A 22,721-nucleotide genomic window follows, 5' to 3' on the forward strand; every position below is an offset into this window, starting at 1 on the left:
TCTGGGGGTTTTATAGGCGGGAGTTTTTGCTTGCACTCAAACGTGACAACGGGAACATCAATACCGTTGCACCAATGTTATTGAGCATAAAAAATGAACACGAAGCAAGTCACCTGCAGGTAGAACTTGTCCCGTGTTTACTGTTTTTATTGTTGCTTGAGTGTGTGTCTTGCTTCGAGCTGTTTCAGTTCTTTGATTTGGCAAATGTTAGCTTCTTAGCTAGCTAAAGTTAGCTGGGATGCCGCTAACGATTCTGGTACGAAATATTTGTGAAAACATGCTGCAGTGTGTTGTGCAAAGTGAACATTTCCATGAATCACGCGATTGGTGCTTTTGCTTGCTAGTTAGCATTATAACGTGCAGCTACCGGTAGTTAGCTATGTTAGCTGCTAGTTAGCCAGGCTAGCGTGTATGAATTACACCTACCAGCAAGATGCTGATGATGTCAGACCGTTTCTGTTGCTAACCAATAGCCTCCAATCACTCCAATGTATGAACCTAATCAGAATCTATCCCCGAACACCAGGCCTCAATACGTAGCTAGCAGTAGATATCATAGCTAACCTCATGATCATAGCTAACCATAAGCAAATTCTATCGGTTTCTTGTGTTGCTATGCAGGTATTTTCTCCATGGAGTCTGCCGAGAGGGGAATAGGTGCATGTTCTCTCATGACCTGACCACCAGTAAACCTTCAACCATCTGTAAGTTCTACCAGAGAGGTGTGTGTGCCTACGGAGACCGCTGCAGGTAAGATCCAACTTACTGACCACACCGATGGGCTGGAATGTAGGCTACAAATCACATTTTAATTGTCAAATGGTTTATAAAATAGGCCAACTGTGACATTATTACTTACAGGCCCTTCCCAACAACGCAGAGAATGCAAATAGAAAAGTAATAACACATAATAAATTCCCAAAGAAAACGTGGCTATATACACGGGGTACGAGGTAATTGAGGTAGATATGTACATATAATTAGGAATAAAATGACTAGGCAACAGCTAGATATTAAACAGTAGCAGCAGCGTAGGTGTTCAAAGTTCATTGGTCGCATACACAGATTATCATATGTGAAAGCAGCTGCAGTGAAATGCTCAGTATGCTTACAGTGCAGTGAGTAACTAACAGTACAATACCAATATACAACATAATCCCCAATCTACAGTCACTGTTTGCGTTTTATGCACATAGCCCAACCATTGTGTTCAATATCTGTTATGATGGAGTGTGACTCTCTCTGTGTAGGTATGACCACATCAAGCCGGCTGGTGGTGGTGGTGGAGGGGGGAGAGGTGTGCCCATGGACCTCCCTAACAGAAACCCCATCACTGCTGGGGCCTTCATTCCCCCTGGTGTTGCTGTCCCGGGACATCCAGGCAACTCTGCACCCCCACCCAGGCACAATGGAGGAAAGAAACCCCTGGTGCTGAGAGATAGAGGTACAGTACTGAACACTGTATGCTGGAAACACTCGGGTTTGTTATTTTAACTAAAACATCTTTGTTAAACAAATACCAAACTTGTTTTTGCATGGATTCTGCAACGCTGTTAGCTTTTAACATCTAGAACCGCTATTGTCCCGGAATCCCGCTTAACTGACAAGTTCAATTCTGCTTGAAAGAGCCGCTAAGCTCCTAACGTTAGCCATCAAGCTAACAAAGTTAGCCCTAGAGGAGTTTTCCAATGAAGCCCTCTTTGTCTGGAGAAGTAAATTAACGGTTCCAGCGCTGTAGGAGCTGTATTTACTACGATCTGTTTTGGGACAAACTGGTTCACTCAGAGATCCAATACGACAATTGTTTGCTTGCCGAGAATTATAGGCTTGAGGTGGCTTCCTTAATCACGCAGGTCGCCAGCTTACGTAAGAAACTGGGGAAAACGCAGAGTGAAATGTAGACCTTTTCTATGCCGGTGACTGGACGGCGTTTGCGCTTGTTGGATGCATCTCCGCTGGGGTTGCAAAATTCCAGGAACTTTCAATAAATTGCATGGTTTTCCCAAAATCCTGTTTGGAGGATTCCAGAAATCAGGAAGGAATAAGCAAGTGTTGCCCAGAGTTCCCACATCTGATAGTGGAGTCAAAGGAGCACAGCCAGAGGAACATGGCAATCAACAATGGTCGCATGTCACGAGCCGTGGAAGCCGAATACAGCGGCCTCTCGCAAAGCACTCCCAACAAGAGGCCTGGAGTGGATGCAAACAACGAATAGTTAAACCGTCCTGGAGCCTGATCTTCCTGCACCTTCCACGCTGGGGTTACCTGTGTCTGCGGCCGCTGTGCCTACTCATACTCCTTCCCCTAAGATTTCGAAGTTGACGTTGGCAACCTTCTGTCCCTGCTCTGGATTGAGCGGGCTTCTCCATCTGTCGGAGGCCTGCACCATCCTTTGAAGCGTGGGAGTTGGCGGATATCCTCGCCAGTCGTGATTTTGTGCAGCTCCATGTTAAGAAATGACTTCCTGTTGCAAAAACAATGTCCTATCCCGGTGCTTGAGTAAATTACATTACTAAGCTGCTCCTGAATGTACTACGCCAGGACATGGGTTTTAAAAACATAATGAAGGGCAGCTTTGAACTGTTGAAACTGGATTTTTGATTGACTCTGCTAGACACTAATAAAAGACCCATCATATCTGGTCCTGTGCCTTCTCTGAATCATGGCATTGAACGCTTTAGCAAGATTATTTTTCTTCACAACTGGCTACATGATTATTGCAGCTCAATGGGTGTTACTTTTGTTGACAATTTTGATACCTTTTGGAAACAAAACAGGTTTTATAAAGAGTATGGGATCCATCCAAATCATGCAGGATCCTGGATCCTTTCACAGCCCAATATGCTGCTTTGAGACAATGACTTATCAATGACCCAAGCCCAGCTCAGTTAATCGCTACCATTGTGTCGCTGAGTCATCATAATTCTTTAGCGAATATACATTATACCAGTGGCGTTGGTAGACACAATGTAAGTAACCTAATTTATTATATCCCTCTGAAACTCACTTAGACAATACCTTTGATGATACAGTGGAAGCAATACATGGTTATAACATCTACAGAAAAGACAGAAGTGCCAGTGGTGGAGGTGTTGCTGTTTATATTCAGTAAAACATTCCTGTAAATATTAGAGAGGATGTGTCATGTTAAATACTGTTGAAGCAATATGGCTACAGGTTCATCTGCCTCACCTAAAGTCCATTCTGGTGGGAAGCTGCTACAGACCACCAAGTGCTAACAGTCAGTATCTGGATAATATGGGGCGGCAGGGTGGCCTAGTGGTTAGAGCGTTGGACTAGTAACCGGAAGGTTGAGAGTTCAAACCCCCAAGCTGACAAGGTACAAATCTGTCGTTCTGCCACTGAACAGGCAGTTAATCCACTGTTCCTAGGCTGTCATTGAAAATAAGAATTTGTTCTTAACTGACTTGCCTAGTTAAAATAACATTTAAATAAATAAAATGCTTGATAATGTATGTGATATCAACAGAGAAGTATATTTTCTGGGTGATTTTAAATATGGCTTTCATCAAGCTGCCCACTCAAGAAGAAGCTTCAAACTGTAACCAGTGCCATTAACCTGGTTCATGTAATCAGTCAACCTACCAGGGTATTTACAAACAGCACAGGAATTAAATCATCAACATGTATTGGTCGCACCTTTACTAATGCTGCAGAAATGTGCTTGAAAGCAGTATCAAGATCTATAGGATGTAGTGATCACAATTTGCAGCCATATCTAGGAAAACCAAAGGCTGGGCCTAATATAGTGTTTAAGAGGTCATACAATACGTTTTTGTAGTAATTCCTATGTTGATGTCAAGAATATTTGTTGATCCGTGGTGTGTAATGAGAAGCAAACAGACTCTGCACTTATGAAATTGCTTATTCCAGTTACTAATAAGCATGTACCCATTAAGGAAATGACTGTAAAAACAGTTAAATCCCTGTGGATTGATGAGGAATTAAAACATTTTATGGTTGATTGGGATGAGAGACAAATGAATGGCAAATAAGTCTGGCTGCACAACCGATTGGCAAATGTACTGCAAATCGAGAAATCATCTGAATTAAAAGAAGTACACTATAAAACAAAGGAGGCGGCAGGTAGCCTAGTGTTTAGAGCGTTGGGCCATAACCGAAAGGTTGCCAGATCGAATCCCCGAGCTGACAAGGTAAAAATCTGTCGTTCTGCCCCTGAACAAGGCAGTTAACCCACTGTTCCTAGGCCGTCATTGTAATAAGAATTTGTTCTTAACTAACTTGCCTAGTTAAATTAAGGTTAAATGAATGATAGTGAAAAGCTTAAATGGAATTTTTGGGGGAAAAGGCCAACTCGGCTCAATCGTTAATTGAATCAGATGGCTCATTCATCACACAACTGGCTGATATTGCCAATTACTTTAATGATTTTTTTCATTGGCAAACAGCCATGACATGCCAGCAACAAACTCTGACACTACACATTCAAGTATATCGGACCAAATTATGGAAGACTAGAATTTGAATTCCATAAAGTCAGTGTGGAAGAGGTGAAAAATTGTCTATCGACAATGTCAAGCCGCTGGGGTCTGACAACTTGGATGGAAAATTACTGTGGATGATATTGCCACTCCCATTTGCCACATCTTCAATTTAAGCCTACTAGAGAGTGTGTGCCCTCAGGCCTGGAGGGAAGCAAAAGTCATTCCACTACCTAAGAATAGTAAAGCCCCCTTTACTGGCTCAAATAGCCGACCAATCAGCCTGTTGCCAAACCTTAGTAAACTTTTGGAAAACATTTTTTGACCAGATACAATGCTATTTTACAGTAAACAAATTGACAAGACTTTCAGCACGCTTATAGGGAAAGACATTCAAGCACTTACACAAAAGATTGGCTGAGAGAAATTGATGATAAGATTGAGGGCTGTTTTTTTAGACATCAGTCAAAAGTTTGGACACCTACTCATTCAAGGGTTTTTCTTGATTTTTACTATTTTCTACATTATAGAATAATAGTGAAGACATTAACTATGAAATAACACAAGGAATCATGTATTAACCAAATCAAAATATTTTAGATTAGCCCCCCTTTGCCTTGATGACAGCTTTGCATTCTTTCAACCAGCTTCAATAGGAATGCTTTTCCAACAGTCTTGAAGGAGTTCCCACATATAATGATCACTTGTTGGCTGCTTTTCCTTCGCTCTGTGGTCCAACTCATCCCAAACCATCTCAATTGGGTTAAGGTCAGGTCATCTGATGCAGCACTCCATCACTCTCCTTCTTGGTCAAATAGCCCTTACACAGCCTGGAGGTGTGTTTGGTCATTGTCCTGTTGAAAAACATGATAGTGTGACTCAGCGCCCACCAGATGGGATGGCGTTTTGCTGCAGAATGCTGTGGTAGCCATGCTGGTTAAGTGTGCCTTGAATTCTAAATACATCAGTGTCACCAGGAAAGCACGATCGCACCACCACCACCTCCATGCTTCACGGTGGGAACTACACATGTGGAGATCATCTATCCACCAACTCTGCTTCTCACAAAGACGCAGCGGTTGGAACCAAACATCTAAAATTTGGACTCATCAGACAGATTTCCACCGGTCTGATGTCCATTGCTTGTGTTTGCTGGCCCAAGCAAGTCTCTTCTTATTGGTGTTCTTTAGTAGTGGTTTCTTTGCAGTAATTCGACCATGAAGTCCTGATTCACGCAGTCTCTTCTGAACAGTTGGGGTTAGGGATGTTAAGATGTCTGTTACTTGAACTCTGAATAATTTATTTTTTGCTGCCATCTGAGGTGCCGTTAACTCGAATGAATTTATCCTCTGCAGCAGAGGGAACTCTGGGTCTTCCTTTCCTGTGGTGGTCCTCATAAGAGCCAGCTTTATCTTAGCGGTTTATACCACTGCACTTGAAGAAACTTTCAAATTTCTTGACAGACCTTCATGTTTTTAAGTAATGATGGACTGTCGTTTCTCTTTGCTTATTTGAGCTGTTCTTGCCATAATATGGACTTGGTCTTTTACCAAATAGGGCTATCTTCTGTATTCCACCCCTACCTTGTCACAACACAACTGATTGGCTCAAACGCATTAAGAAGGAAAGAAATTCCACAAATTAACTTTTAACAAGGCACACCTGTTAATTGAAATGCTTTCCAGGTGACTACCTCATGAAGCTGGTTGAGAGAATGCCATGAGTGTGCCAAGCTGTCATCAAGGCAAAGGGTGGATACTTTACTACATGATTCCTTAAGTTTTATTTCATAGTTTAGATGTCTTCACTATTATTCTACAATGTATAAAATAGTAAAAATAACGAAAAACCCTTGAATGAGTAGGTGTGTCAACGTTTGACTGGAACTGTATGTGTAATGGCTTTAATGTGGATAGAGTTACCTGTCTAACAAACCACAGGTGTTTTTGAATGGAAGCCTCTCCAACATAATCCAGGTAGAATCAGACATCCCCCAGGGCAACTGTCTAGGCCCCCCACTTTTTTCAGTCTTTACTAATGACAAGCCACTGGCTTTGATTTAAGGCCTATGTGTCTGTGTGCGGATGACTCAACACTATACATATCAGCTACTACAGCGACTGAAATTACTGCAACACTTAACAAAGAGCAGCAGTTTCAGAGTGAGTCCTACATTTTCAAACCAAAAGCATTGTATTTGGGACAAATTCACTAAATCCTAAACCTCAACTAAACTTTCTTATAAATAATGTGGAAATTTAGCAAGTTGAGGTGACTAAACTGCTTGGAGTAACTCTGGATTGTAAATCGTCATGGTCAAAACATATTGATACAACAGTAGCTAAGATGGGGAGAAGTCTGTCCATAATAAAGCCCAGCTATACATTAACAGCACTATCAACAAGGCAGGTTGAACAGGCCTTAGTTTTGTCCCACCTTGACTACTGTTCAGTTGTGTGGTCAGATGCCACAAAGAGGATCTTAAGAAAATTGCAATTGTCTCAGAACAGGGCAGCACGGCTGGCACTTGGATGTACACAGAGAGCTAACATTAATAATATGCATGTCAATCTCTACTGGCTCAAAGTGGAGGAGATTGACGTCATCACTACTTGTATTTATGAAAGGTTTTGAAATGTTGAAAGCACCGAGCTGTCTGTTTTAAATGACTAGCACACAGCTCAGACACCCATGCATACCCCACAAGACATGTCATCACATTCCCTAAGTCCAGAACAGACTATGGGAGGTGCACAGTACTACATAGAGCCATGACTACATGAAACTCTATTCCACATCAAGTAACTGATGCAATCAGTAAAATTAGATTTAAAAACAGATTATGGAACTGTGAAGCAACAAACAGACACATGCATACACACATGTACACATGGATTTTGTCTTTTTAGATATGTGGTAGTGGAGTAGGGGCCTGAGGGCACGCACTTAGTGCTGTGAAATCTGTTATACAGTTTTAAAAACATTACAATACATTCATAACTGCTTTACTCTTCCTGGAGTCTGGCAAAAATGCCTTGGCAGCAGCTAATGGGGATCCATAATAAATACAACACCCTGGTGCTGAGAGATAAAGCTACGGTATGTAGTTTGCCACTAGGAGGTCAATGTAATGCAGCCAGCAGTATAATCTAGAGGTCTGTTCCCTTCAACTGTATCCTGTGTGTGTGTGTTCCAGCCCAGGGCTGTGACAGCAGAATGATGCCTTATGGTGGCGATGGCAGAGATGGAACCGAGGCGGAGTGTTGGGCGGAATACCATGAAAACGGCGCCCATGCCAAACCTCATTCCTACCTGGACGCCATCAGGACCAGTCTGGAGTGTTCTGCCACGGCCAGTCCCTACCCACTCCCTGTCTCTGTCCCCTGCCCCCAGCAACAGCTCTGTCCCTCTGCTGCTGCAGGACAGTGTCACTACGGAAACACCTGTCCCTATCTCCATGGTGACCTGTGTGACATTTGCAGGCTGCAGGTGCTCCACCCACACGACCCTGAGCAGAGGAGAGCTCACGAGAAGGTAGGACCCATACTTTAACCCTAACCCCCACATGACCCTGAGCAGAGGAGAGTTCAGGAAGCCAATTTACTCTGTACCCACTAACACTAACTACACTGGTAGGAGTGAAACTGTGTCATACAAACAACAAGAATAGGTCGTTTTGGATATCAAGTGATCAACAGAAGATCGAAAACATACGATTACATAATTCAATGTGGTGATGGTGATTTATAAATGAAATAGCATGGATATGGATCAAGTCTGGATTCATTCCATGTGATGGCTGTCCCTCAGATGTGTATGTTGGTGTTTGAGGCGGACATGGAGAAGGCGTTTGCAGCGCAGCACAGCCAGGACAAGGTGTGTTCTATCTGTATGGAGGTGGTTTATGAGAAAGCTGCTGCCTCAGAGAGACGCTTCGGGATCCTCTCTTCCTGCTGCCACACATACTGCCTCTCCTGCATCCGCCAGTGGCGCTGCGCCAAGCAGTTTGAGAACAAGATCATCAAGTGAGTTGATATCTAATATTCTATACTTCCGAAGCAGTTTTAAAACAAGATCATCAAGTGAGTTGATAACAGCTATACACACCAAGCAGTTTGAAAACAAGTATGAGTTGATAGCTACTACACTCACCAAGCAGTTTGAAAACAAGTATGAGTTGATAGCTACTACACTCACCAAGCAGTTTGAAAACAAGTATGAGTTGATAGCTACTATATTCACCAAGCAGTTTGAAAACAAGAGTGAGTTTAACTACTATACACACCAAGCATAACTACAATACTATACACACCAAGCAATTTAAAAACAAGCTTCATCAAGGGAGTTCATAACTGTTAGAGGAATTTAATTCCTATATGTTCATTAACCAATTCAATTGTAACAAAGCAAAACACTTTGTCCGTTTTCTAAGAATTTGTAAGGTTCTTATTTGCATAAAATAGACAAAGATCAGTCTCAAAATTAATCAGTAGCGTTTATTCCCGAGAGCTCTGGTCATAATACCATGTACATTGGTTTATATACCTCACATTTTGTCATAAATGTCCCTCCTCTCAGATACAACGGCAATATAGTTCAAGCCTTCTCACATTGTCTGCCACCTGTTAAACAATCTACTACAAGCCCAAGGTCTCTCCCCTCCCTGGGTGGGGACAGAATGTCCAGTAAGGAACACAGTATTCCAGCCGGTCTGACGACAGCTCCATTCGTTTCGAACAAGGAACAGAAAGTCCTTGTTCTAATTCTTGACTAAAACTACACACCTTATATTCAGTATTATGATTTAAAATAAGATTCATACATTCATACAGTAACAGAGTAGTATTCTGTTTAGTTATAATTCTAAGCTAAATGTATACATCATTTAGTCATTATTCATAAACATCCCATAAATAACTGATATACTATACACACCAAGCAGTATGAAAACACGATCATCAATAATATACTATACTGTGCCAAGCAATTTGAAAACAAGATCATCAAGTAAAGTACATTGTCTACATTTCTGGATCTAGACCCAAATTCATATGTGGTACTGAGTAGTTCTGATTTAGGATCAAGTATGTAATATTATGATCTTAGATCAGCACTCCTACTCTTGAGATTTTTTAAATGAATATGTGCCCTGATCTTGTTTCATCTGTTACCATGGCTATCAGGGTGCTTCTATAAGCACATGTGTAGCCTCCACTGTTATTACTGTGTTTAGAAACTCAGATGATCAGGTGATACTGACAACTTGAGGGAGTTGCAGCTAGTTGAGCAACATGATGCCACTGTGATGTGAAGCAGAATGACTGGCCATAATATACAGTGATGCGGCTAACCGTGTGCCTCTCTCCAGGTCGTGTCCAGAGTGCAGAGTGGTGTCTGAGTTTGTCATCCCCAGTGTGTACTGGGTGGAGGACCAGGATGAGAAGAACAGACTGATAGAGGACTTCAAGTCTGGAGTCAGGTATGTATATACACAGTACCAGTTAAACGTTTGGATACACCTACTCATTCCAGGGTTTTATTTTTACTATATTGTAAAACACATGGCATCATGTAGTAACCAAAAAAAGTGTTAAACTAATCAAAATATTCATGCTTTTATGACAGCATTGCCTCAACCAGCTTCATGAGGTAGTCACCTGGAATGCATTTCAATTAACAGGTGTGTCTTAATTTGTAGAATTTCTTCCCTTAATGCGTTTCGGCCAATCAGTTGTTGTGACAAGGTAGCGATGGTATACAGAAGATAGCCCTATTTGGTAAAAGACTGAGTCCATATTATGGCAAGAACAGCTCAAATAAGCAAAGAGAAACGACAGTCCGTCAATACGGAAAATTTCAAGAAACTCGCTGAGAGAATGCAAAGCTGTCATCAAGGGTGCCTACTTTGAAGAATCTCAAATATTTGTTTTACACTTTTTTGGTTATTACATGATCCATATGTGTTTTGATGTCTTCACTAATATTCTACAATGTAGAAAATATAAAGAAACCTTTGAATGAGTAGGTGTTCAAAAACATTTGACTGGTGCTGTGTATGTATGTATATACACAACATGCAACAATTTCAAAGACTTTACTGAGTTACAGTTCATATAAGGAAATCGGTCAATTGTAATGAATTCATTAGGCCCTAATCTATGTATTTCACATGACTGGGAATATAGATATGCATCTGTTGGTCAGATACCTTACATCGACAAAAAAGGTAGGGGCGTGGATCAGAAAACCAGTCAGTATCTGGTGGGACCATTTGCCTCATGCAGCGTGACATCTTCTCAGAGTTGATCAGGCTGTTGATTGTGGAATGTTGTCCCACTCCTCTTCAATGGCTGTGCGAAGTTTCTGGCTATTGGTGGAAACTGGAATACGCTGTCGTACACGTCAATCCAGAACATCCTCAATAGGTGACATCTCTGGTGAGTATGCAGGCCGTGGAAGAATTTATCTTCCAGGAATTGTGTACAGATCCTTGCGACATGGGTTGTACATTATTATGCTGAAACATGAGGTGATGGAGGCGAGACAATCGGCCTCAGAATCTCCTCACGGTATCTCTGTGCATTCAAATTGCCATTGATAAAATGCAATTTTGTTCGTTGTCCATAGCTTATTCCTGCCCATACCATAACCCCCCTCACCACCATGGGGCACTCTGTTCACATCAGTAAACCGCTCGTCCACATGACGCCATCTGCCCGGTACAGACAAACCGGGATTCATTTGTAAAGAACACACTTCTCCACCATCAAAGGTGAGCATTTGCCCACTGAAACGCCCACTTGCCCACTGAACTGCAGTCAGGTCAAGACCCTGGTGAGGATGACGAGCACTCAGATGAGCTTCCTTGAGACGGTTTCTAACAGTTTCATCAGCTGTCTGGGTGGCTCCCCTCAAACCATCCCGCATGTGAAGAAGCGAGGCGTACTGACAAATTCTCTAAAACAACGTTGGTGGTAGCTTATGGTAGAGAAATTAACATTCAATGCTATATTGGACATTCCTGCAGTCAGCATGCCAATTGCACGCTCCCTCAAAACATCTGTGGCATTGTTGTGACAAAACGGCACATTTTAGTGGCCTTTTGTTGTCCCCAGCACAAGGTGCACCTGAATCAGCTTCTTGATATGCTACACCTGTCAGGTAGATGGATTATATTGGCAAAGGAGAAATGCTCACTAACAGGGATATAACAGCGACCCGGCCAAGATAAAGCAAAGCAGTGCGACAAAAACAACAGAGTTACACCTGCATTGCTTGCTGTTTGGCGTTTTAGGCTTGGTTTCTGTACAGCACTTTGATATATCAGCTGATGTAAGAAGGGCTATATAAATACATTTGATTTGAATAAACATTCAGTCAATAATACAGTAGAAAAAAGAAAATTGTCTATATACAGTGAGTGCAACTGAGGTAAGATAAGGGTGTTAAGGCAATAAATAGGCCATGGTGACGAAGTAATTACAATATAGCAATTAAACCCTGGAATGGTGAATGTGCAAGTAGAGATACTGGGGTGCAAAGGAGCAAGATAAATAAATACAATATGGGGATGAGGTAGTTGGATGGGCTATGTACGGGTGCAGTGATCTGTGAGCTGCTCTGACAGCTGATGCTTAAAGCTAGTGAGGGAGATATGAGTCTCCAGCTTCAGTGATTTTTGCAGTTCGTTCCAGCCATTGGCAGCAGAGAACTGGAATGAGAGGCGGCCAAAGGAGGAATTGGCTTTGGGGGTGACCAGTGAGATATACCTGCTGGAGCGCGTGCTACGAGTGGGTGCTGCTATGGTGACCAGTGAGCTGAGATAAGGCTGGGATTTACCTAGCAGAGACTTGTAGATGACCTGGAGCCAGTGGGTTTGGCGACGAGTATGAAGGGAGGGCCAGCCAACGAGGGCGTACAGGTCGCAGTGGTAGGTAGTATATGGGGCTTTGGTGACAAAACGGATGGCACTATGATCGACTGCATCCAATTAGTTGAGTAGAGTGTTGGAGGCTGTTTTATAAATGACATCGCCGAAGTTGAGGATCGGTAAGATGATCAGTTTTACAAGGGTAAGTTTGGCAGCATGAGTGAAGGATGCGAAATAGGAAGCCGATTCTAGATTTAATTTTGGATTGGAGATGCTTAATGTGAGTCTACAGTCTAACCAGACACCTAGGTATTTGTAGTTATCCACGTCTTCTAAGTCGTGGCCGTCCAGAATAGTGATGCTGGACGGGCGGGCAGGTGCAGGCAATGATCGGTTGAAGAGCATGCATTTAGTTAAACTTGTGTTTAAGAGCAGTTGGAGGCCATGGAAGGAGAGTTGTATGGCATTGAAGCTCGTCTGGAGGTTAGTTAACACAGTGTCCAAAGAAGGGCCAGAAGTACACAGAATGGTGTTGTCTGCGTAGAGGTGGATCAGAGAATCACCAGCAGCAAGAGCGACATCATTGATGTATACAGAGAAGAGAGTCGTCCTGAGAATTGAACCCTGTGACACCCCCATAGAGACTGCCAGAGGTCCGGTCAAACAGGCCCTTCGATTCGACACACTGAACTCTATCAGAGAAGTCGTTACCAGGTAAGTTTACAATTGGCTCATTCATCCCCCTCTTCTCCCCTGTAACCAGGCCGTTGCTGCAAATGAGAATGCGTTCTCAGTCAACTGACCTGGTAAAATAACGGATAAATAAATAAAAAATAAAGTTGGTGAACCAGGCAAGGCAATCATTTGAGAAACCAATGCTGTTGAGTCTGCCAATAAGAATCTGGTGATTGACAGAGTCGAAAGCCTTGGCCAGGTCGATGAATATGGGTGCACAGTAATGTCTCTTATCGATGGCGGTTAGGATATCATTTAGGACCTTGAGCGTGGCTGAGGTGCACCCATGACCAGCTCTGAAACCAGACTGCATCGCGGAGATGGTACGGTGGGATTCAAAACTGTCGGTAATCTGTTTAACTTGGCTTTCGAAGACCTTAGAAAGGCAGGTAGGATAGATATAGGTCTAGAATGTCTCCCCCTTTGAAGATGGGGATGACCGCAGCAGCTTTCCAATCTTTGGGAATCTCAGACGATACGAAAGAGGTTGAACAGGCTAGTGATAGGGGTTGCAACAATTTCAGCAGATAATTCTAGAAGAGAGGGTCCAGATTGTCTAGCCCGGCTGATTTGTAGTGGTCCAGATTTTGCAGCTCTTTCAGAACATCTATCTGGATTTGGGTGAAGGAGAAATGGGGAAGCCTTGGGCAAGTTGCTGTGTGGAGTGCAGGACTGTTGACTGGGGTAGCCAGGTGAAAAAAGCATGGCCAGCCGTAGAAAAATGCTTATTGAAATTCTCGGTGGTGACAGTGTTTCCTATCCTCAGTGCAGTGGGCAGCTGGGAGGAGGTGCTCTTATTCTCCATGGACTTTAGTGTCCCAGAACTTTTTTGAGATTGTGCTACAGGATGCAAATTTCTGCTTGAAAGCTAGCCTTCGCTTTCCTAACTTCCCTGAAAAGTTGCATATCACGGGGGCTATTCGATGCTAATGCAGAATGACACAGGATATTTTTGTGCTAGTCAATGGCAGGCAGGTCTGGAGAGAACCAAGGGCTATATCAAATCAAATCAAAAAAAATTATATAGCCCTTTGTACATCAGCGGATATCTCAAAGTGCTGTACAGAAACCCAGCCTAAAACCCCAAACAGCAAGCAATGCAGGTGTAGAAGCACGGTGGTTAGGAAAAACTCCCTAGAAAGGCCAAAACCTAGGAAGAAACCTAGAGAGGAACCAGGCTATGTGGGGTGGCCAGTCTTCTTCTGGCTGTGCCGGGTAGAGATTATAACAGAACCTGGCCAAGATGTTCAAATGTTCATAAATGACCAGCATGGTCGAATAATAATAAGGTAGAACAGTTGAAACTGGAGCAGCAGCACGGCCAGGTGGACTGGGGACAGCAAGGAGTCATCATGTCAGGTAGTCCTGGGGCATGGTCCTAGGGCTCAGGTCCTCCTTTGAGAGAGAAGGAGGGAATTAGAGAACTCACACTTAGATTCACACAGGACACCGAATTGGACAGGAGAAGTACTCCAGATATAACAAACTGACCCCAGCCCCAGACACATAAACTACTGCAGCATAAATACTGGAGGCTGAGACAGGAGGGGTCAGGAGACACTGGCCCCACCCGAGGACACCCCCGGACAGGGCCAAACAGGAAGGATATAACCCCACCCACTTTGCCAAAGCACAGCCCCCACACCACTAGAGGGATATCTTCAACCACCAACTTACCATCCTGAGACAAAGCTGAGTATAGCCCGCAAAGATCTCCGCCATGGCTCAACCCAAGGGGGGGTGCCAACCCAGACAGGATGACCACATCAGTGAATCAACCCACTCAGGTGACGCACCCCTTCCAGGGACGGCATGAGAGAGCCCCAGTAAGCCAGTGACTCAGCCCCTGTAATAAGGTTAGAGGCAGAGAATCCCAGTGGAAAGAGGGGAACCGGCCAGGCAGAGACAGCAAGGGTGATTCGTTGCTCCAGAGCCTTTCCGTTCACCTTCCCACTCCTGGGCCAGACTACACTCAATCATTTGACCCACTGAAGAGATGAGTCTTCAGTAAAGACTTAAAGGTTGAGACCGAGTTTGCGTCTCTGACATGGGTAGGCAGACTGTTCCATAAAAATGGAGCTCTATAGGAGAAAGCCCTGCCTCCAGCAGTTTGCTTAGAAATTCTAGGGACAATTAGGAGGCCTGCGTCTTGTGACCGTAGCGTACGTGTAGGTATGTACGGCAGGACCAAATCAGAGAGATAGGTAGGAGCAAGCCCATATAATGCTTTGTAGGTTAGCAGTAAAACCTTGAAATCAGCCCTTGCTTTGACAGGAAGCCAGTGTAGGGAGGCTAGCACTGCAGTAATATGATCAAATTTTTTGGTTCTAGTCAGGATTCTAGCAGCCGTATTTAGCACTAACTGAAGTTTTATTTAGTGCTTTATCCGGGTAGCCGGAAAGTAGAGCATTGCAGTAGTCTAACCTAGAAGTGACAAAAGCATGGATTAATTTTTCTGCATCATTTTTGGACAGAAAGTTTCTGATTTTTGCAATGTTACGTAGATGGAAAAAAGCGGTCCTTGAAATGGTCTTGATATGTTCTTCAAAAGAGAGATCAGGGTCCAGAGTAACGCCGAGGTCCTTCACAGTTTTATTTGAGACGACTGTACAACCATTAAGATTAATTGTCAGATTCAACAGAAGATCTCTTTGTTTCTTGGGACCTAGAACAAGCATCTCTGTTTTGTCCGAGTTTAAAAGTAGAAAGTTTGCAGCCATCCACTTCCTTATGTCTGAAACGCATGCTTCTAGCGAGGGCAATTTTGGGGCTTCAACATGTTTCATTGAAATGTACAGCTGTGTGTCATCCGCATAGCAGTGAAAGTTAACATTATGTTTTCGAATGACATCCCCAAGAGGTAAAATATATAGTGAAAACAATAGTGGTCCTAAAACGGAACCTTGAGGAGCACCGACATTTACAGTTGATTTGTCAGAGGACAAATCATTCACAGAGACAAACTGATATCTTTCCGACAGATAAGATCTAAACCAGGCCAGAACTTGTCCGTGTAGGCCAATTTGGGTTTCCAATCTCTCCAAAAGAATGTGGTGATCGATGGTATCAAAAGCAGCACTAAGGTCTAGGAGCACGAGGACAGATGCAGAGCCTCGGTCTGATGCCATTAAAAGGTAATTTACCACCTTCACAAGTGCAGTGTCAGTGCTATGATGGGGTCTAAAACCAGACTGAAGCATTTCGTATACATTGTTTGTCTTCAGGAAGGCAGTGAGTTGATGCGCAACAGCCTTTTCTAAAATTTTTGAGAGGAATGGAAGATTCGATATAGGCCGATAGTTTTTTATATTTTCTGGGTCAAGGTTTGGCTTTTTCAGGAGAGGCTTTATTACTGCCACTTTTAGTGAGTTTGGTACACATCTGGTGGATAGAGAGCCGTTTATTATGTTCAACATAGGAGGGCCAAGCACAGGAAGCAGCTCTTTCAGTAGTTTAGTTGGAATAGTGTCCAGTATGCAGCTTGAAGGTTTAGAGGCCATGATTATTTTCATCATTGTGTCAAGAGATATAGTACTAAAACACTTGAGCGTCTCTCTTGATCCTAGGTCCTGGCAGAGTTGTGCAGACTCAGGACAACTGAGCTTTGAAGGAATACGCAGATTTAAAGAGAAGTCCGTAATTTGCTTCCTAATAATCATGATCTTTTCCTCAAAGAAGTTCATGAATTTATCACTGCTAAAGTGAAAGCCATCCTCTCTTGGGGAATGCTGCTTTTTAGTTAGCATTGCGACAGTATCAAAAAGGAATTTCGGATTGTTCTTATTTTCCTCAATTAAGTTAGAAAAATAGGATGATCGAGCAGCACTAAGGGCTCTTCGGTACTGCACGGTACTGTCTTTCCAAGCTAGTCGGAAGACTTCCAGTTTGATGTGGCGCCATTTCCGTTCCAATTTTCTGGAAGCTTGCTTCAGAGCTTGGGTATTTTCTGTGTACCAGGGATCTAGTTTCTTATGAGAAATGTTTTTAGTTTTTAGGGGTGCAACTGCATCTAGGGTAATGCGCAAGGTTAAATTGAGTTCCTCAGTTAGGTGGTTAACTGATTTTTGTCCTCTGGCGTCCTTGGGTAGACAGAGGGAATCTGGAAGTACATCAAGGAATCTTTGTGTTGTCTGCGAATTTATAGCACGACCTTTGATGTTCCTTGGTTGGGGTCTGAGCAGTTTATTTGTTGCAATTGCAAACGTAATAAAATGGTGGTCCGATAGTCCAGGATTATGAGGAAAAACATTAAGATCCACAACATTTATTCCATGGGACAAAACTAGGTCCAGAGTATGACTGTGACAGTGAGTGGGTCCAGAGACATGTTGGACAAAACCCACTGAGTCGATGATGGCTCCGAAAGCCTTTTGGAGTGGGTCTGTGGACTTTTCCATGTGAATATTAAAGTCACCAAAGATTAGAATATTATCTGCTATGACTACAAGGTCCGATAGGAATTCAGGGAACTCAATGAGGAACGCTGTATATGGCCCAGGAGGCCTATAAACAGTAGCTATAAAAAGTTATTTGAGTAGGCTGCATAGATTTCATCACTAGAAGCTCAAAAGACGAAAACGTCTTTTTTTTTTTTGTAAATTGAAATTTGCTATCGTAAATGTTAGCAACACCTTCGCCTTTGCGGGATGCACGGGGGATATGGTCACTAGTGTTGCCAGGAGGTGAGGCCTCATTTAACACAGTAAATTCATCAGGCTTATGCCATGTTTCAGTCAGGCCAATCACATCAAGATTATGATCAGTGATTAGTTCATTGACTATAATTGCCTTTGAAGTAAGGGATCTAACATTAAGTAGCCCTATTTTGAGATGTGAGGTATCATGATCTCTCTTTCAATAATGACAGGAATGGAGGAGGTCTTTATCCTAGTGAGATTGCTAAGGCGAACACCACCATGTTTAAGTTTTGCTCAACCTAGGTCGAGGCACAGACACGGTCTCAATGGTGATAGCTGAGCTGACTACACTGACTGTGCTAGTGGCAGACTCCACTATGCTGGCAGGCTGGCTAACAGCCTGCTGCCTGGCCTGCACCCTATTTCATTGTTGAGCTAGAGGAGTTAGAGCCCTGTCTATGTTGGTAGATAAGATGAGAGCACCCCTACAGCTAGGATGGAGTCCGTCACTCCTCAGCAGGTCAGGCTTGGTCCTGTTTGTGGGTGAGTCCCAGAAAGAGGGCCAATTATCTACAAATTCTATCTTTTGGGAGGGGCAGAAAACAGTTTTCAACCAGCGATTGAGTTGTGAGACTCTGCTGTAGAGCTCATCACTCCCCCTAAAGGGGCCAGAGACAATTACTCGATGCCGACGCATCTTTCTCGCTGATTTACACGCAGAAGCTATGTTGCGCTTGGTGAACTCTGACTGTTTCATCCTAACATCGTTGATGCCGACGTGGATAACAATATCTCTATACTCTCGACACTCGGCAGTTTTAGCCAGCACCATCTTCAGATTAGCCTTAACGTCGGTAGCCATGCCCCCTGGTAAACAGTGTATGATCGCTGGATGATTCGTTTTAAGTCTAATACTGCGGGTAATGGAGTCGCCAATGACTAGAGTTTTCAATTTGTCAGAGCTAATGGTGGGAAGCTTCGGCGTCTCAGACCCTGTAACGGGAGGAGTAGAGACAAGAGAAGGCTCAGCCTCTGACTCGCTGCTTAATGGGGAAAACCGGTTGAAAGTTTCTGAATGAGCGACACCGGTTGAGCATTTCTACAGCATTTCCTTCCAGAAACTGTGAGAAAGTTGTCCGGCTGCGGGGACTGTGCCAGGGGATTTATACTACTATCTGTACTTACTGGTGGCACAGACGCTGTTTCATCCGTTCCTACACTGAAATTACCCTGCCTAACGATTGCGTCTGAAGCTGGGCTTGTAGCACGGCTATCCTCGCCATAAGGTGATCGTTCTCCTGTATATTATGAGTACAGCGACTGCAATTCGAAGGCATCATGTTAATGTTACTACTTAGCTTCGGCTGTTGGAAGTCCCGACGAACCATGTCCAGATAAAGCATCATGTTAATGTTACTACTTAGCTTCGGCTGTTGTAGGTCCTGACGAACCATGTCCAGATAAAGCATCATGTTAATGTTACTACTTAGCTTCGGCTGTTGGAGGTCTGACGAACCATGTCCAGATAAAGCATCATGTTAATGTTACTACTTAGCTTCGGCTGTTGTAGGTCCTGACGAACGGTGTCCAGATAAAGCGTCCGGAGTGAAAAAGTTGAGGGAAAAAACAAAAATATAAACGGTAATTAAAAAGTAAAAACCATAAAGTTGTCAGATAGCAAAATAGGTTGGCTACAAAACGCACAGCAACACGTAAACAAGTTTGCAAGTTGTGTACTACTGCTACTACAGGCTGCTGCTGCTACTACTGGCAACTACTACTCTAGGCTGCTACTAGTACAGGCTACTACTACAGGATACTACTACTCTAGGATACTAAATACTACAGTCTACTACTACTACTACAGGATACTACTACTCTAGGATACTAACTACTACAGTCTACTACTATTCTAGCATACTAACTACTACAGGATACTACTACTCTAGGACACTTACTACATTCTATTACTACTACAGGCATCTCCAGGCTGCTACTGCTACTACTGGCTAATACTTTTGCCTTCAACCTTGCAATGCAATATTACAACCACAAGAAACTGTGTACGCATGGTCTAAAGTTTTATAAATTAGGCCCCATGTCCCTAACCCTGCCATGTGTCCTAGTTCCAACACCTGTCCTGTTTTCTCTTGCAGTAAGAAGCCGTGTAAATACTTTGACCAGGGCCGGGGAACCTGTCCGTTTGGAGGGAAGTGTTTCTACATGCATGCTTACCCTGACGGAACGCGGGCCGAGCCGGACAAACCCCGCAAGCAGCTGGGCTCTGAGGGGAACGTGAGGGTACGGTTCTACTGCCAATACCTGCTACAATATAATACTTAACTAGCATCATGGTAACAGATCTTCTGTGTGTTGTTGGGTTGTAGTTCCTGAACTCTGTGCGTCTGTGGGACTTCATTGAGGATCGCGAGCAGCGCAGCGTTGCCCAACCGCAAGACGAGGTCAGCGAACTGAGAGAACTCTTCATGCAGATGTCTGGTCCAGGAAGGGAGGAGAGCAGCGGGGTGTCTGCCCAGCCCTGAGCCCTCAACCTGGGGCCCAAACTACCCGTTACCCAGTCCAGCACTCTGACCAACGGCTCAAACTGCAAACATACAACACTGGAGAATAACGTGTACTCACTAGTAAGCCTTTCATGTTGATGGTTTGAGGCTTTTTTTTAAATTATATTTTTTAATCATGGTACATGTGTGTTAAGTAGTAAATCTGTACATAGAGCTGTAATGGTTCTGATATGCTTTAGATGGTCATATAGATCAGCCTTTCAGCCAGGCGACATGATAATGGTGTTACAGAAAGGTTACATGAGAAACATCTAATTAATGCACACAAGTCTGTTTGACTCAATTTCATGAAATTTTGGCGTATTAATTTAGACCGTTACATTTCTGTTGTCCAGGTAGCTAGTTCCTCCTAGAAGAACTGTTTAGTGTTGATGGATTCTCAGAGGTTTAGCAACTTTATCGGTATAAAATAATAATGGTGACCTTATCCCACATCTGTAGTAAGACAATAAAGCAGACATCTACTGTTGAAACTGCCTGGGGTGACGAACCTATAGCAGGGAGTCTGTCTGGTGTCTAGATATTATGCTACAGTGTTTCATGTATATTCTATGGTAAATCATTCATTACTATGTTGGCTTCTAATGTATTTATCCAATAGGAGTCCATTCATTGAATAAATCAAATGTTTGACAGTGCTGTAGTGTTTTATAACCTATGGGTTAATGAATGGATTAACTTGGATAAGGCCTGACATAGAACTTCACAACCATGGTGTGTGTTCTGTTTCAGTTCATTCAGTCTATATATTTGGCTTTGTTTATTCATTGTATTTTAATAAAATAATCTTTCAGGTTTATAATGCTTGTTCAAGTACAATATTTATCCTAGAAGGCAAGCTAATAGATCATATGAAAGTCCTTTAATTTTAAAACAACTTCATAGTCCTTTCATGATTGAAGAGCCTTTGACTGACAGTTACGATAGCAGCTCTTCATCTATATACCCTGTAGGACAGTCTGACGGTTGTCATGGATCTGTAGGAAACAGTTACAACACATCAGCTCTGCATGTCCACGCAGACAGCCATGTTGAGGTTGACGCTAACAAAATGATTTGCCATATTAGCGGACATTATGTTCAGAAACACCCTCACGTCAGTGAGAGAAATAGCATCAATTGCAATAAAACATTTCTTTACACTTTGATTCAATGATGCTGATCTTGTGAGTAGATTGTTGTAGAACACTCAGCACTGGGACAGAATGTGCTTTAACATGTAACTGATTGGGAAGTGGGGACACTTTTCCTGTTCAATAAATTAGTATAAATTATCTCAGGAAAAGTATAGCTACTCTGCTCCCTAAGCATGCCTGGTAGCATGTTCAGTCTGGACTGAGACCCCTCCAGTGCTGGAGGCAGGCTGGGTTGAGGCTAGAAACCCCCCCCCCCCAGTGCTAGAGGCAGGGTGGGAGACGACCTTGCAGACAGTCTAAAATGGCACCTTGTGCACTTCAGCAGGTTGGTGTGTGTAGGTCAAAGGGCAGATGTTAATGTCCTCAGTGTGTGTTGCTCTGTGTAGCGATGGCTCAGAGGTGCCATTATTGTCAGCATTCATTCAACAGTCTCTGATCACAACACTCATTAATTCAACAGTCTCTTGTCACTGACTGACTACGACAACATTCATTCATTCAACAGTCTGGTCACTGACTGACTATGACACATTCATTCATTCAACAGTCTCTGGTCACTGACTACGACAACATTCATTCATTCAACAGTCTGGTCACTGACTGACTATGACACATTCATTCAACAGTCTCTTGTCACTGACTGACTACGACAACATTCATTCAACTGACTGACTACAACAACATTCCCATGTATGTGTAGTACAGCAACCGACGACATTCTCTTTCTTGCCAGACCGCATCAGATACCTGGGCTACATTCTGTTTCAGTTGATTGGATGCTAATAAGTTTTTGAATGTATTTATTTTACAATAAGATGAAAACATCATGACTGGTTGTGTTCCTGTCACATTCAAAAGTTAGGCTAATTCATTTTGAGTTAAAATACATGTTACTATAAAACCCACTATAGAACCGCTAAATCAGTCATTTGGACTGCTCATGAATTAAAATTACTCTGCCATTTTTATTACATTTTTTACCCATTTCCTACATCCTCAGATACAGAGAGCTGTGAAAGCCTGTCTGCAGATGAAGAGCAGTGGTTCTCAGTCCTGGTCCTGGGGACTCAAAGGGAGGCACATTTTTGGTTTTGCCTTAGCACTACACAGCTGATTCAAATGATCAACTCGGGGGTCCCGAGAGGCGCAGCGCTCTAAGGCACTGCATCTCAGTGCTAGAGGCATCACTACAGATCATGGCTTCCATGTGTTTGATGCCATTCCATTTACTCCGTTCCAGCCATTATTATGAGCCAGCCTCCACTGGATCATGTACTCTACCTTGGCAAGTAAAG

At 43.1% G+C, this 22,721-nt stretch overlaps 1 protein-coding gene across 1 annotated transcript; it reads left to right on the plus strand.

Annotated features, from left to right (window-relative positions):
- The first annotated feature begins 7 nt into the window (after positions 1-7).
- On the plus strand, positions 8-21,092 carry mkrn2 (makorin, ring finger protein, 2). The gene is made up of 8 exons (XM_064967359.1): positions 8-119; positions 622-750; positions 1,251-1,444; positions 7,660-7,997; positions 8,274-8,488; positions 9,832-9,942; positions 19,862-20,006; positions 20,093-21,092. The coding sequence occupies exons 1-8, from the start codon at positions 94-96 to the stop codon at positions 20,246-20,248; spliced, it is 1,314 nt and encodes a 437-aa protein (XP_064823431.1). The 5' UTR covers positions 8-93; the 3' UTR covers positions 20,249-21,092.
- The last annotated feature ends 1,629 nt before the right edge of the window (positions 21,093-22,721 follow it).

The sequence above is a fragment of the Oncorhynchus masou genome, chromosome 6 (assembly GCF_036934945.1).
Source record: "Oncorhynchus masou masou isolate Uvic2021 chromosome 6, UVic_Omas_1.1, whole genome shotgun sequence".
Lineage (NCBI taxonomy): Eukaryota > Metazoa > Chordata > Actinopteri > Salmoniformes > Salmonidae > Oncorhynchus > Oncorhynchus masou.

Bases quoted from the DNA above. Each gene is read 5' to 3' on its own strand.
- mkrn2 (XM_064967359.1), top strand. From the start codon at position 94: ATGAACACGAAGCAAGTCACCTGCAG. The intron at 1,445-7,659 runs GTACAGTACTGA...TGTGTGTTCCAG, and splicing joins CCTGGTGCTGAGAGATAGAG to CCCAGGGCTGTGACAGCAGA. The intron at 20,007-20,092 runs GTACGGTTCTAC...GTTGGGTTGTAG, and splicing joins GCTCTGAGGGGAACGTGAGG to TTCCTGAACTCTGTGCGTCT.